The following is a 16,754-nucleotide window of genomic DNA, read 5'->3' as shown; positions in this document are numbered from 1 at the left end:
ACTACCTCTCTCTCTCTCTCTCTGTCTGGATACCTTTTAACCACTACTCCTCTCTCTCTCTGTCTGGATACCTTTTAACCACTACCTCTCTCTCTCTCTCTCTGTCTGGATACCTTTTAACCACTACCCCTCTCTCTCTCTCTCTGTCTGGATACCTTTTAACCACTACCTCTCTCTCTCTCTCTGTCTGGATACCTTTTAACCACTACCTCTCTCTCTCTCTCTGTCTGGATACCTTTTAACCACTACCTCTCTCTCTCTCTCTCTGTCTGGATACCTTTTAACCACTACCTCTCTCTCTCTCTCTGTCTGGATACCTTTTAACCACTACCTCTCTCTCTCTCTCTCTGTCTGGATACCTTTTAACCACTACCTCTCTCTCTCTCTCTGTCTGGATACCTTTTAACCACTACCTCTCTCTCTCTCTCTCTGTCTGGATACCTTTTAACCACTACCTCTCTCTCTCTCTCTCTGTCTGGATACCTTTTAACCACTACCTCTCTCTCTCTCTCTCTGTCTGGATACCTTTTTAACCACTACCCTCTCTCTCTCTCTCTGTCTGGATACCTTTTAACCACTACTCTCTCTCTCTCTCTCTGTCTGGATACCTTTTAACCACTACCTCTCTCTCTCTCTCTGTCTGGATACCTTTTAACCACTACCTCTCTCTCTCTCTCTGTCTGGATACCTTTTTAACCACTACCTCTCTCTCTCTCTCTGTCTGGATACCTTTTAACCACTACCTCTCTCTCTCTCTCTCTGTCTGGATACCTTTTAACCACTACCTCTCTCTCTCTCTGTCTGGATACCTTTTAACCACTACCTCTCTCTCTCTCTGTCTGGATACCTTTTAACCACTACCCTCTCTCTCTCTCTCTCTGTCTGGATACCTTTTAACCACTACCTCTCTCTCTCTCTGTCTGGATACCTTTTAACCACTACCTCTCTCTCTCTCTCTCTGTCTGGATACCTTTTAACCACTACCCTCTCTCTCTCTCTGTCTGGATACCTTTTAACCACTACTCCTCTCTCTCTCTCTGTCTGGATACCTTTTAACCACTACCTCTCTCTCTCTCTCTGTCTGGATACCTTTTAACCACTACCTCTCTCTCTCTCTCTGTCTGGATACCTTTTAACCACTACCTCTCTCTCTCTCTCTGTCTGGATACCTTTTAACCACTACCTCTCTCTCTCTCTCTCTGTCTGGATACCTTTTAACCACTACCTCTCTCTCTCTCTCTCTGTCTGGATACCTTTTAACCACTACCTCTCTCTCTCTCTCTCTGTCTGGATACCTTTTAACCACTACCTCTCTCTCTCTCTCTGTCTGGATACCTTTTAACCACTACCTCTCTCTCTCTCTCTGTCTGGATACCTTTTAACCACTACCTCTCTCTCTCTCTCTCTGTCTGGATACCTTTTAACCACTACCTCTCTCTCTCTCTCTGTCTGGATACCTTTTTAACCACTACCTCTCTCTCTCTCTCTCTCTGTCTGGATACCTTTTAACCACTACTCTCTCTCTCTCTCTGTCTGGATACCTTTTTAACCACTACCTCTCTCTCTCTCTCTGTCTGGATACCTTTTAACCACTACCTCTCTCTCTCTCTCTGTCTGGATACCTTTTAACCACTACCTCTCTCTCTCTCTCTGTCTGGATACCTTTTAACCACTACCTCTCTCTCTCTCTCTGTCTGGATACCTTTTTAACCACTACTTCTCTCTCTCTCTCTGTCTGGATACCTTTTAACCACTACCTCTCTCTCTCTCTCTCTGTCTGGATACCTTTTAACCACTACCTCTCTCTCTCTCTCTGTCTGGATACCTTTTTAACCACTACCTCTCTCTCTCTCTCTCTGTCTGGATACCTTTTAACCACTACCTCTCTCTCTGTCTGGATACCTTTTAACCACTACCTCTCTCTCTCTCTCTCTGTCTGGATACCTTTTAACCACTACCTCTCTCTCTCTCTCTCTGTCTGGATACCTTTTAACCACTACCTCTCTCTCTCTCTGTCTGGATACCTTTTAACCACTACCTCTCTCTCTCTCTCTCTGTCTGGATACCTTTTAACCACTACCTCTCTCTCTCTCTCTGTCTGGATACCTTTTAACCACTACCTCTCTCTCTCTCTCTCTGTCTGGATACCTTTTAACCACTACCTCTCTCTCTCTCTCTCTGTCTGGATACCTTTTAACCACTACCTCTCTCTCTCTCTCTGTCTGGATACCTTTTAACCACTACCTCTCTCTCTCTCTCTCTGTCTGGATACCTTTAACCACTACCTCTCTCTCTCTCTCTGTCTGGATACCTTTTAACCACTACCTCTCTCTCTCTCTCTCTGTCTGGATACCTTTTAACCACTACCTCTCTCTCTCTCTCTGTCTGGATACCTTTTAACCACTACCTCTCTCTCTCTCTCTGTCTGGATACCTTTTAACCACTACCTCTCTCTCTCTCTCTCTGTCTGGATACCTTTTAACCACTACCTCTCTCTCTCTCTCTGTCTGGATACCTTTTAACCACTACCTCTCTCTCTCTCTCTCTGTCTGGATACCTTTTAACCACTACCTCTCTCTCTCTCTCTGTCTGGATACCTTTTTAACCACTACCTCTCTCTCTCTCTCTCTGTCTGGATACCTTTTAACCACTACCTCTCTCTCTCTCTCTGTCTGGATACCTTTTAACCACTACCTCTCTCTCTCTCTCTGTCTGGATACCTTTTTAACCACTACCTCTCTCTCTCTCTCTGTCTGGATACCTTTTAACCACTACCTCTCTCTCTCTCTCTCTGTCTGGATACCTTTTAACCACTACCTCTCTCTCTCTCTCTGTCTGGATACCTTTTAACCACTACCTCTCTCTCTCTCTCTCTGTCTGGATACCTTTTAACCACTACCTCTCTCTCTCTCTCTCTGTCTGGATACCTTTTAACCACTACCCTCTCTCTCTCTCTCTCTGTCTGGATACCTTTTTAACCACTACCTCTCTCTCTCTCTCTGTCTGGATACCTTTTAACCACTACCCTCTCTCTCTCTCTCTGTCTGGATACCTTTTAACCACTACCTCTCTCTCTCTCTCTCTGTCTGGATACCTTTTAACCACTACCTCTCTCTCTCTCTCTCTGTCTGGATACCTTTTAACCACTACCTCTCTCTCTCTCTCTCTGTCTGGATACCTTTTAACCACTACTCTCTCTCTCTCTCTCTGTCTGGATACCTTTTTAACCACTACCTCTCTCTCTCTCTCTGTCTGGATACCTTTTAACCACTACCTCTCTCTCTCTCTCTGTCTGGATACCTTTTAACCACTACCTCTCTCTCTCTCTCTGTCTGGATACCTTTTAACCACTACCTCTCTCTCTCTCTCTGTCTGGATACCTTTTAACCACTACCTCTCTCTCTCTCTCTGTCTGGATACCTTTTAACCACTACCTCTCTCTCTCTCTCTGTCTGGATACCTTTTAACCACTACTCTCTCTCTCTCTGTCTGGATACCTTTTAACCACTACCTCTCTCTCTCTCTCTGTCTGGATACCTTTTAACCACTACCTCTCTCTCTCTCTCTGTCTGGATACCTTTTAACCACTACCTCTCTCTCTCTCTCTCTGTCTGGATACCTTTTAACCACTACCTCTCTCTCTCTCTCTCTGTCTGGATACCTTTTAACCACTACTCTCTCTCTCTCTCTGTCTGGATACCTTTTAACCACTACTTTCTCTCTCTCTCTCTGTCTGGATACCTTTTAACCACTACCTCTCTCTCTCTCTCTCTGTCTGGATACCTTTTAACCACTACTCTCTCTCTCTCTCTCTGTCTGGATACCTTTTAACCACTACCTCTCTCTCTCTCTCTGTCTGGATACCTTTTAACCACTACTCTCTCTCTCTCTCTCTCTGTCTGGATACCTTTTAACCACTACCTCTCTCTCTCTCTCTGTCTGGATACCTTTTAACCACTACCTCTCTCTCTCTCTCTCTGTCTGGATACCTTTTTAACCACTACTCTCTCTCTCTCTCTCTGTCTGGATACCTTTTAACCACTACCTCTCTCTCTCTCTCTCTGTCTGGATACCTTTTAACCACTACCTCTCTCTCTCTCTCTGTCTGGATACCTTTTTAACCACTACCTCTCTCTCTCTCTCTCTGTCTGGATACCTTTTTAACCACTACCTCTCTCTCTCTCTCTGTCTGGATACCTTTTAACCACTACCTCTCTCTCTCTCTCTCTGTCTGGATACCTTTTAACCACTACCTCTCTCTCTCTCTCTGTCTGGATACCTTTTTAACCACTACGTCTCTCTCTCTCTCTGTCTGGATACCTTTTAACCACTACCTCTCTCTCTCTCTCTGTCTGGATACCTTTTAACCACTACCTCTCTCTCTCTCTCTGTCTGGATACCTTTTTAACCACTACCTCTCTCTCTCTCTCTGTCTGGATACCTTTTAACCACTACCTCTCTCTCTCTCTCTCTGTCTGGATACCTTTTAACCACTACCTCTCTCTCTCTCTCTCTGTCTGGATACCTTTTAACCACTACTCTCTCTCTCTCTCTGTCTGGATACCTTTTAACCACTACCTCTCTCTCTCTCTCTGTCTGGATACCTTTTAACCACTACCTCTCTCTCTCTCTCTGTCTGGATACCTTTTAACCACTACCTCTCTCTCTCTCTCTGTCTGGATACCTTTTAACCACTACCTCTCTCTCTCTCTCTGTCTGGATACCTTTTAACCACTACCTCTCTCTCTCTCTCTCTGTCTGGATACCTTTTAACCACTACCTCTCTCTCTCTCTCTGTCTGGATACCTTTTAACCACTACCTCTCTCTCTCTCTCTGTCTGGATACCTTTTAACCACTACCTCTCTCTCTCTCTGTCTGTCTGGATACCTTTTAACCACTACCTCTCTCTCTCTCTGTCTGTCTGGATACCTTTTAACCACTACTCTCTCTCTCTCTCTCTGTCTGGATACCTTTTAACCACTACCTCTCTCTCTCTGTCTGTCTGGATACCTTTTTAACCACTACCTCTCTCTCTCTGTCTGTCTGGATACCTTTTAACCACTACCTCTCTCTCTCTGTCTGTCTGGATACCTTTTAACCACTACCTCTCTCTCTCTGTCTGTCTGGATACCTTTTAACCACTACCTCTCTCTCTCTGTCTGTCTGGATACCTTTTAACCACTACCTCTCTCTCTCTCTGTCTGGATACCTTTTAACCACTACTCTCTCTCTCTCTCTGTCTGGATACCTTTTAACCACTACCTCTCTCTCTCTCTCTGTCTGGATACCTTTTAACCACTACCTCTCTCTCTCTCTCTGTCTGGATACCTTTTAACCACTACTCTCTCTCTCTCTCTGTCTGGATACCTTTTAACCACTACCTCTCTCTCTCTCTCTCTGTCTGGATACCTTTTAACCACTACCTCTCTCTCTCTCTCTGTCTGGATACCTTTTAACCACTACCTCTCTCTCTCTCTGTCTGGATACCTTTTAACCACTACCTCTCTCTCTCTCTCTGTCTGGATACCTTTTAACCACTACCTCTCTCTCTCTCTCTGTCTGGATACCTTTTAACCACTACCTCTCTCTCTCTGTCTGTCTGGATACCTTTTAACCACTACCTCTCTCTCTCTCTGTCTGTCTGGATACCTTTTAACCACTACCTCTCTCTCTCTCTCTGTCTGGATACCTTTTAACCACTACCTCTCTCTCTCTCTCTCTCTGTCTGGATACCTTTTTAACCACTACCTCTCTCTCTCTCTCTCTGTCTGGATACCTTTTAACCACTACCTCTCTCTCTCTCTCTCTGTCTGGATACCTTTTAACCACTACCTCTCTCTCTCTCTCTGTCTGGATACCTTTTAACCACTACCTCTCTCTCTCTCTCTCTCTCTGTCTGGATACCTTTTAACCACTACCTCTCTCTCTCTCTCTGTCTGGATACCTTTTAACCACTACCTCTCTCTCTCTCTGTCTGGATACCTTTTAACCACTACTCTCTCTCTCTCTCTCTGTCTGGATACCTTTTAACCACTACCTCTCTCTCTCTCTCTGTCTGGATACCTTTTAACCACTACCTCTCTCTGTCTGTTTGTCTCCCTCTCTACCTTGCGCTCTCTCTCTCTCTCCAACCTATAATCCTGAACCTCTCTCTCTCTCCCCTCCCTCTCCCCCTGTAGGAGCAGGCGTCGTGGGTGTGTGGTTGTGAGGATGGTGTGATCCAGAGGTTGGAGCAGGACTTCAAGCAGACGTTACAACAACATAACTCTCTGGAGCAGTGGGCTGCCTGGCTGGACGGCGTGGTCTCCCAGGTCCTAAAGCCTTACCAACACAGCCCTGCAGCCTTCCCTGCAGCTGCCAAGCTCTTCCTGCTGCGATGGAGCTTCTACAGGTGAGAGAGAGGATGGTTGAAGTAAGGGAAGGTGAGCATTAAAGGCTCTTTGATTTGAATGTACATTTCCCCCCTCTTCATTTGTCCCTCACCCCTCCCTGTCTCTGTCTACCCCCCCAGTTCCATGGTGATCAGAGACCTGACTCTGTCTCTGTCTCTGTCTACCCCCCAGTTCCATGGTGATCAGAGACCTGACTCTGTCTCTGTCTCTGTCTACCCCCCAGTTCCATGGTGATCAGAGACCTGACTCTGACTCTGTCTCTGTCTACCCCCCAGTTCCATGGTGATCAGAGACCTGACTCTGTCTCTGTCTACCCCCCAGTTCCATGGTGATCAGAGACCTGACTCTGTCTCTGTCTCTGTCTCTGTCTACCCCCCAGTTCCATGGTGATCAGAGACCTGTCTCTGTTCTCTGTCTACCCCCCCAGTTCCATGGTGATCAGAGACCTGACTCTGTCTCTGTCTACCCCCCCAGTTCCATGGTGATCAGAGACCTGTCTCTGTCTCTGTCTCTGTCTACCCCCCAGTTCCATGGTGATCAGAGACCTGACTCTGTCTCTGTCTCTGTCTACCCCCCAGTTCCATGGTGATCAGAGACCTGACTCTGTCTCTGTCTCTGTCTACCCCCCAGTTCCATGGTGATCAGAGACCTGACTCTGTCTCTGTCTCTGTCTCTGTCTACCCCCCCAGTTCCATGGTGATCAGAGACCTGACTCTGTCTCTGTCTCTGTCTCTGTCTACCCCCCAGTTCCATGGTGATCAGAGACCTGACTCTGTCTCTGTCTCTGTCTACCCCCCAGTTCCATGGTGATCAGAGACCTGACTCTGTCTCTGTCTCTGTCTACCCCCCAGTTCCATGGTGATCAGAGACCTGACTCTGTCTCTGTCTACCCCCAGTTCCATGGTGATCAGAGACCTGACTCTGTCTCTGTCTCTGTCTACCCCCAGTTCCATGGTGATCAGAGACCTGACTCTGTCTCTGTCTCTGTCTCTGTCTACCCCCAGTTCCATGGTGATCAGAGACCTGACTCTGTCTCTGTCTACCCCCCAGTTCCATGGTGATCAGAGACCTGACTCTGTCTCTGTCTACCCCCCCAGTTCCATGGTGATCAGAGACCTGACTCTGTCTCTGTCTACCCCCAGTTCCATGGTGATCAGAGACCTGACTCTGTCTCTGTCTACCCCCCAGTTCCATGGTGATCAGAGACCTGACTCTGTCTCTGTCTACCCCCCAGTTCCATGGTGATCAGAGACCTGACTCTGTCTCTGTCTCTGTCTACCCCCAGTTCCATGGTGATCAGAGACCTGACTCTGTCTCTGTCTCTGTCTACCCCCCAGTTCCATGGTGATCAGAGACCTGACTCTGTCTCTGTCTCTGTCTCCCCCCCAGTTCCATGGTGATCAGAGACCTGTCTCTGTCTCTGTCTCTGTCTACCCCCAGTTCCATGGTGATCAGAGACCTGACTCTGTCTCTGACTCTGTCTCTGTCTACCCCCAGTTCCATGGTGATCAGAGACCTGACTCTGTCTCTGTCTACCCCCCAGTTCCATGGTGATCAGAGACCTGACTCTGTCTCTGTCTCTGTCTCTGTCTACCCCCAGTTCCATGGTGATCAGAGACCTGACTCTGTCTCTGTCTCTGTCTCTGTCTACCCCCCAGTTCCATGGTGATCAGAGACCTGACTCTGTCTCTGTCTCTGTCTACCCCCCAGTTCCATGGTGATCAGAGACCTGTCTCTGTCTCTGTCTCTGTCTCTGTCTACCCCCCCAGTTCCATGGTGATCAGAGACCTGACTCTGTCTCTGTCTCTGTCTACCCCCCAGTTCCATGGTGATCAGAGACCTGACTCTGTCTCTGTCTCTGTCTACCCCCCAGTTCCATGGTGATCAGAGACCTGACTCTGTCTCTGTCTCTGTCTACCCCCCAGTTCCATGGTGATCAGAGACCTGTCTCTGTCTCTGTCTCTGTCTACCCCCAGTTCCATGGTGATCAGAGACCTGACTCTGTCTCTGACTCTGTCTCTGTCTACCCCCAGTTCCATGGTGATCAGAGACCTGACTCTGTCTCTGTCTCTGTCTCTGTCTACCCCCCAGTTCCATGGTGATCAGAGACCTGACTCTGTCTCTGTCTCTGTCTACCCCCCCAGTTCCATGGTGATCAGAGACCTGACTCTGTCTCTGTCTACCCCCAGTTCCATGGTGATCAGAGACCTGACTCTGTCTCTGTCTACCCCCCAGTTCCATGGTGATCAGAGACCTGACTCTGTCTCTGTCTACCCCCCAGTTCCATGGTGATCAGAGACCTGACTCTGCGTAGTGCTGCCAGCTTCGGATCCTTCCACCTGATCAGACTGCTGTATGATGAGTACATGTACTACCTGATAGAACACAGAGTGGCCCAGGCTAAAGGAGAGACTGCCATCGCTGTCATGGGAGAGGTACACACACATATACACACACATATACACACACGATACACTGCTTATTGTCTCTCTCTCTCCGTCCCGGGAGAGGTACACACACATATACACATACGATACACTGCTTATTGTCTCTCTCTCTCTGTCATGGGAGAGGTACACATACGATACACTGCTTATTGTCTCTCTCTCTCTGTCATGGGAGAGGTACTCACATATAGACACATCTACACACACGATACACTGCTTATTGTCTCTCTCTCTCTGTCATGGGAGAGGTACACACACGATACACTGCTTATTGTCTCTCTCTCTCTGTCATGGGAGAGGTACACACACGATACACTGCTTATTGTCTCTCTCTCTCTGTCATGGGAGAGGTACACACACGATACACTGCTTATTGTCTCTCTCTCTGTCAGTTTGCCAGTGTGGGCAGGAGTCTGAACTCTCAGGACCCTGATAAAGGTAGATGTCTCATCTCTACATTATACTGCAACCCTTCAAATGTTCTACATCTCAAATAATGTGGCCACAATAAACCTGTAAAGGGTTAATATATCTGTATGTGTGTCTCAGATGAGGAAGAGGATGAGGAGGAGAGTGATGAAGAGGGGGTAGAGATGATCATGCCGTCTAACTCCGCTGGTCTGGGAGAGGGGAGGAGTCACTGGAGCCGCCCGTCAAGCTCGCCAGGACTGACCCCCGGGGACTGTTCAATAGCACACACACAGAGTGACACACACACCTTAAACACACGCTCTCCACTTAGCCGTTGGCTAACATGACACACACACATACACACACTCATCCTTTGCCTTAATGATAGTTTGCTATGAGCCCATATGTGATCCCAATGCCATTAAGTTCCTTATCTGTTCCTGCAACCTAACCTCACACACCCTGTCTGGCTGCACCTTGATCTCTCGTGTGTGTGTGTGTGTGTGTGTGTGTGTGTGTGTGTGTGTGTGTGTGTGTGAGAGAGAGAGCGAAGGAGAGAGGTTTCACAGCTTGCCTTTTCATCTCTTTTTAGTGATCATGGTTCCTCATCACATTCATTGTGACATAAGAGACCGTAACCTCTTCACTAGACGGGGTAACAGTCTGTTCCAGATGGTAACCTCTTCACTAGACGGGGTAACAGTCTGTTCCAGATGGTAACCTCTTCACTAGACGGGGTAACAGTCTGTTCCAGATGGTAACCTCTTCACTAGACGGGGTAACAGTCTGTTCCAGATGGTAACCTCTTCACTAGACGGGGTAACAGTCTGTTCCAGATGGTAACCTCTTCACTAGACGGGGTAACAGTCTGTTCCAGATGGTAACCTCTTCACTAGACGGGGTAACAGTCTGTTCCAGATGGTAACCTCTTCACTAGACGGGGTAACAGTCTGTTCCAGATTTGACCAACTTATCCCACTAATTAACATGACCACTAGTTTGTCAGCTTGTTGTTGCCGGATGCAGAAACAGTCTTGTACCAGTACAGTCTGAGGTGTGTTGTAGCACGCTGAACATTTAAAGGTAATGTCTGATTCAGCTGACATATGCAACATTTACCGTCTGTGTGAACATGCTGAGGAACACTGCCTTTAAAAGGGGCATTGTCAACAGAGGTCTACAAAGTACCTCTGATTGAATCCAGACCTACAGTAACAGTCAACAGTTTGGACACACCTACTCATTCAAGGGTTTTTCTTTATTTTTACTATTTTCTACATTATAGAATAAGTGAAGACATCACAACTATGAAATAACACATGGAATCATGTAGTAACCAAAAAAGTGTTAAATCAAAAATATATTTTATATTTGAGATTCTTCAAAGTAGCCACCAAAGGGTAGCTTTGGTAACAGCTCGTCTTCACTATTATTCTACAATGTAGAAAATGGTATAAATAAAGAAAAACCCTTGAATGAGTAGGTGTGTCCAAACTTTTGATTGGTCCTGTATGAGTCAGTCAACCTGCATGCCTATAATCTTCTCTGTCCTCACCTTACCCACCCACTGTCCTAACTGCCATAGAAAGACATTTACTGTGTTTGTCCTAGCCAGGTGTAGAGTTGTTACAGCAGTCTGTCTTCAGTCCTGATGATGTTCACTGACCTCTTAGACAACCACTTAGTGTGTCCCTATCGGCATCCTATCGGCACTGAAACAGGGCACCATTTAGGACGGCTCATCAAAGAGTCTTAGTATGAATGTTAATAGCCCTCTGTGAAATGAGACTGAAGGGGTGTTGATGTATTGAAATCAGTGGATCAGTCAGACGCTCTAACAGTAGTGTCCTGATGTAGTTCAGAGGATGTAAAGGTCGATACAGGGCAGCGTTCAGAAACATACCTTTTAGTGTAATTTATTATTTGGACAACTAAGAGATGACCTGTGCCTTCTACAGCTAGACAACACTTGTGATTGCATCCCAAATGGCACCCTGTATAGTGCACTTTTTTGGACCTGAGCCCTATTGACCATGGTCAAAAGTAGCGCACTATATAGGGAATAGGGTGCCATTTGGAAGACAACCTGTGTTTTTAATTAGATCTGATTAATAAATGAAAGTGTTTCTAAACCTGTCTGCTGACTTGTACAATCTGACATTTGTTCCTCACGCTTTGGTAATGTATTGTTATTAAAATGTTATGAGTTATAGCAGGCATATGTAGTGTCCTAAAAGAGAGGAATAGAGGGGGCAGCCATAATGCATCCTGTTTATATCCCATTCATTTGTCCCTCCATCCTCATCCACACACAACAGTAAAGTGATATCCCATCAGCAGGATACAGACCTTCACAGAAACATCACTAATCTGTGATTGGGCAACAAGGACAAGGTCAGAACTCACACCAACCAATCAGGTTGGCAGATGACACGCAACGTTGTATCTATGGCAACCTTAACTGCCAGCTCGTTGAATCAGCAAAGTCACCCTAGTTAGAAAGCTATTTAGTACAGATCAGTGAATGTGTATTTGTAATATATATAGAAATAGATGTTACTTTAGTGACTATCATATATTTATTGAACCATTATGGCCTTATTTCAACAGTATGTGTAGCATATTTTGATGTACTATCCAGAGTATTTAGCTACTGTATTACTATTGTACAATCACATAAGATTTCTAGTATATGTTTTGTAGACCTTTGTATTGAATCCCTGTGACCTGAGTTTGTAGTTTTATTATCAGTACCCAGTGAGCACAAGACAGAAGTCTTTTCAAACATCTTGTACTCAGTCGTTGCCCCATAAAGACGTGATACCAGCCCACCTTTAGCTATTAAATGGAAAAGATACATACTTTACAAGTGTTTCTCCTCTTCACAGTCTCTTAAAGTTACGTTTGAAGTGTTTTTCCTTCACACACACAGGAAACAGAGCCACACACAAGGTGAATCTTTCAATTATTTATTTTTATGAAAAAATAATCAAGTGAACCATGCTCTCTCTGTCCAGTCTGTTAAAATACATCCAGATAATAACAGGTTGCTTAACTCCATATCCCATAAACCTCTGCTCCATCTAGGGTTGTAACTTTCCTAAAAAGATTCCTGGGAAGAAGGACTAATCTGGAATCCTTCAACCAGGATTTCTAGAAAACCTGGGAATTTTGGGAAAGTTAACTCCACATACAAATACATTTATGAAGGGGACAATCTGAACTGACACCCTATTCCCTATGTAGTGCACTACTTTTAACCAAAGCTCTATGAGAGCTTATGAGGCTCTGGACAAAACGTAGTGCACTACATAGGGAGCCATTTTGGACGCATCCAAGAAGAAATCTGTCAATGGTAAAATAAGAGACAGATGATGGTGATGAACAGGGTGTATGGTGAAGTTGCCCTAAGACACTGATCTGTGGTCAGTTTCACATTCCCAACCACTAATGGTTAAGGTTATGATTGGGGGAGGGGAAGCTGATCCTAGATCTGTACTTAGGGGAACGTCAGTCACTCCAGTTCATGTGTAGGCCCTGTTGCAATCAGACAGACATGGAGATTCAGACCTGGATCAAACTGGATAAAACCAGATGAACCTGGACAGAGCTGGTTTAGAGGAGTGGCCTTTAGGTTCCGAGAACAGCAGCAGAATCTCGGAGGCATGAGGACCACACAACTTCTCTCTATATACATCTCTCTCTCACACAGTCATAAAACGGAAAGTTACACCAAACAAACTAAACTAAAAACCCACAGTAAAATCATCTTTGTTCAGTTCAGCTCTGGATCCATGGGTGCAAATGTTACATTATATAGTCAAACAAAAACAGAACATGTGGAAAACACACTGAATGCCTCCTGATTCTTCCATCCTACAACATCACACACACAGAGGCAGGTGCACAGATTCATGACAATATGGCACCCTATTCCCTAAATCAGGGGTATCCAACTCTGACCCTACGAGGTCCGGAGCCTGCTCGCTTTCTGTTCTACCTGATCATTAATTGCACACACACCTGGTGTCCCAGGTCTAAATCAGTCCCTGATTAGAGGGGAACAATGAAACAGTGGAACTGCTTTCCAGGTCCAGAATGGAGTCTGAAGGTCCTATATAGAGCACTACTTCTCACCAGAGTCATAAAGGGAAACAGTCAAATGTAGTGCACCACATGTGGAATAGGGTGCCATTTGAGAGGAAACCTATGACTGTTACTGTAGCAGCTAAACAGGCTTACTGTATGCGTGTCGGTGTGTGTCAGTGTGTGTGTGACAGTCCGAGCCTCTGGTGTCAGGACACCCCTCTGTTGTCCCTCATAGTATGATCCAGGTACTCCGGTCGCTGTCAGCTAACACCTGTAGAGAGGAACCTAGACAGAAGAGGGGGTCAAACAGAAAAATAAATGAGAATTGAAGAATTAATTTACATAAAGACGGTTTCATTTAACCCTTATTTTACCAGGTCAGTTGACTGAGAACACATTCTCATTTACCACAACAACCCAGAGAATAGTTACAGGGGAGAGGAGGGGGGATGAATTAGCCAATTGTAAGCTGGGGATGATTAGGGGGCCATGATGGTATGAGGGCCAGATTGGGTATTTAGCCAGGAAACCAGGGTTAACACCCCTACTCTTATGATAAGGCCCATGGGATCTTTAATGACCACAGTTTAATGTCTCATCGGTAAGACGGCACCCTACACAGGGCAATGTCCCCAATCACTGCCCTGGGGCATTTGGATATAGTTTTTTTAGACCAGAGGGGAGAGAGGCTCCTATTGATCCTCCACCACCACTTCCAAAAGCATCTGGTCTCCCATCCAGGGACTGACCAGGACCAACCCTGCTTAGCTTCAGGGTGGTATGCTGCTGGCCTGAGTATACAAAACATTAAGGACACCTTCTCTTTCCATGACAGACTGACCAGGTGAATCCAGGTGAAAGCTATGATCCCTTATTGATGTCACTTGTTAAATCCACATTAAATCAGTGTAGATGAAGGGGTAGTGGGTATGGGGTATGGTAGGGGATATGGTATTGGTATGGTAGTGGGTATGGGGTACGGTAGTGGGTATGGTAGGGGTACGGCAGTGGGTATGGTAGGAGTATGGTAGTGGGTATGGTAGTGGGTACGGTAGTGGGTATGGTAGTGGTATGGTGTATGGTAGTGGGTATGGTAGTGTAATGGAAATTATATGATTAAAGGTTTGACTAAATGATTTCACCCTGAAAATGTATAACTGAGTGATTATAAGGTTAATGTACTAATGTGTGTGCATGGGACAAGCTGAGACTTTCCTAGAAGAAATTACCAGTAGGTAAGAGATACACATAGAAGTAATTGAATCAGAGTTTTAAAAAGCACATAGAATAAGAAGGTCATTATTTGTGTGTGAAATAGATATATTGACCAGTCAAGAGTCGCAAGGAACGTCATAAAAATAAATATTATTTATGGTCGTATACGTGTGAGATCTAAATAATGTATCAGGATTCATACAAATAATTATTCTGAATTTCTAGGAAAGATTAACGGTAGGTATTTTTCAAAATGGGTTAAGGATAACAACGGTAAATAGCACACACATGGAGATGAATAGCACTTACACACAGATTGTGAGAAGGAGCATAATAATAGTAATTTAACGAACATGAGTAGTAAATCCTCTGACGGAGAGGACTCCCAAGGCCCCCACAGAGACACAGAAAGGAGAACAGGATTTAGTAAGCTTATTGAGAAAGTGGATAGAGGTGGAGAAAGGGAGGAAGTCGAGAAAAGTGGATAGAGACAGTCAAAAGAAAGGGGGAAATAGATGCTTTAACTGTCACAAACTAGGTCATTTTGCTAGAGAGCGTGTTGGTGGTTCAGCGGTAGAATTCTCGCCTGCCATGCGGGAGGCTTGGGTTCATTTCTTCCCTATAGCTCTGTTGGTAGAGCATGGTGTTTGCAACGCCAGGGTTGTGGGTTCGATTCCCATGGGGGGCCAGCACAGAAAAAAAATGTATGAAATTGTATGAAATGTATGCATTCACTACTGTAAGTCGCTCTGGATAAGAGCCTCTGCTAAATATGTAAAATGTTTCTCAGCCTATGCATCAGTGGATTAAAATTTGAGTTGCTGATTGTCATTCAACTGTTATGTTTTGCCTGGAAAGATACGGTTGTTAGTGGTTGTTTAAGATATAAACCGAATGTTTTGATGGCTTGTTTAGTTTAAATTGAAAGACGAATGCATTCAAAATAATAGCGAGGCGAATTGGATAAAGTACGTTGTCTGTTGTCTAAATGGCCTGCTGAGAGGACATATAGAGAATGGGAGTTGTATTACGTATTTTATACATTTGGCGATTTACATGGTACATTTAAAGTCGTAGACATTTCATAAGTGTGAAGCCGAAAGAGAGGAGAAAGTTGTAACATATGTTTTAATCTTACGATAGAGGTAAAGCAGAGCGTTGTTTGCGCGCTTGCTGGGAAATATTTGGGCTGTAAAGCGGTTCAGGTTTGGATAGTTGAATCGTAAAAGCTTAATGATAGTTTCTGGTTATTGATTCTTGGTTTGATTGTTTAGTAACACCAGTGAATTGAACAGGAAGTGAATGTCTTCTAACATTATAATCTGTTTCCATTACGTGGAACAATGTCAGGTCAGGAAAGTGGATTGCAGGTTGAGTTCATTTTATTTTACAGGGACAGTGCACATTAATCACAGTTGTGTGTGTCTAATGGCAGAGTATTCCTATTAAACACTTTGAGAGCCTGTTTGCAGACAGACTGAAGGGGTTTTAATGTTGTAAAGCAAGCTTGGGCCAAACTAGTCAAGGAGTATATTAGGTATGGGAGTTTCATAGATTTGAAGTACAGTATTGTATCCAAGGGTAGCGCATGCTCAATTACATAACCATTGAGGAAGTTTAAAACTAATGATTGGGGGGAGTACAATGGAATTATAAGTATTATTAGGTTTTGTTTGTAGTCAACTTTTGGGTTGTTGAATCGGTATAGTATAATGAAATGCTGACCAAGGGGTTGTTTTTTTGGGAAAAGGAGTGCTTCATTGCCTTTCTTTGGAATGTTTCCCAGACCCACGATTTCTTAAAGGGGTATACACACATGGAATCTTAGAAGTTACACACACATGGAATCGTTGAAGTTTTGTTTTCTGAGTTTTAATTAAACACGTGAAGTCTTTGGATAAGGGAAATGTTCTGGGAACCTGGGATCCAAAATGTGTGATGGTTTGTCCTTCATTTGTCAAATGTAGTAAGAAACACGGTTCTGAAAGGGTCGTATGACTTGACTTCTATCACGACTTTCCTTTGTGGTCTGATCAGCCTCATTGAAAAGCCATATGGATAGTGAATTTAAGGTCATTTGTAATACTACTTTTAAGGAAATTTGTCTAACTGATAATAATGATGGAGTTTAAAGTTCTTAGACATATTTGTAATTTGAACCAATGAGAAGACTGAAAGGGCAAAGCCGTAGACTAAGGG

At 44.8% G+C, this 16,754-nt stretch overlaps 2 protein-coding genes across 3 annotated transcripts in view; one reads left to right on the top strand and one right to left on the bottom strand.

The window, feature by feature from the left end:
• LOC106564142 (MHC class II regulatory factor RFX1) overlaps nucleotides 1–11,455 on the top strand; it is a 59,799-nt gene extending 48,344 nt beyond the window's left edge. Inside the window, 5 exon segments of the mRNA XM_045692056.1 lie at nucleotides 6,181–6,392; nucleotides 8,675–8,828; nucleotides 9,233–9,278; nucleotides 9,390–9,466; nucleotides 9,469–11,455. Coding sequence (XP_045548012.1) covers nucleotides 6,181–6,392; nucleotides 8,675–8,828; nucleotides 9,233–9,278; nucleotides 9,390–9,466; nucleotides 9,469–9,549 — 570 coding nt within the window. The 3' untranslated portion in view covers nucleotides 9,550–11,455.
• Nucleotides 11,456–12,204: 749 nt separating this feature from the next.
• Nucleotides 12,205–16,754, bottom strand: part of LOC106594349 (DDB1- and CUL4-associated factor 15) — a 42,929-nt gene continuing 38,379 nt past the window's right edge. For both annotated transcript variants that reach the window (XM_045690814.1, XM_045690815.1), the window contains exon 13: nucleotides 12,205–13,625. In XM_045690814.1, coding sequence (XP_045546770.1) covers nucleotides 13,570–13,625 — 56 coding nt within the window. In that variant the 3' untranslated portion in view covers nucleotides 12,205–13,569. The remainder of the gene's footprint in view (nucleotides 13,626–16,754) is intronic.

Source organism: Salmo salar, chromosome ssa12 (assembly GCF_905237065.1).
Source record: "Salmo salar chromosome ssa12, Ssal_v3.1, whole genome shotgun sequence".
Taxonomy (NCBI): Eukaryota; Metazoa; Chordata; class Actinopteri; order Salmoniformes; family Salmonidae; genus Salmo; species Salmo salar.
This window is presented reverse-complemented; position numbering and strand designations above follow the sequence as displayed.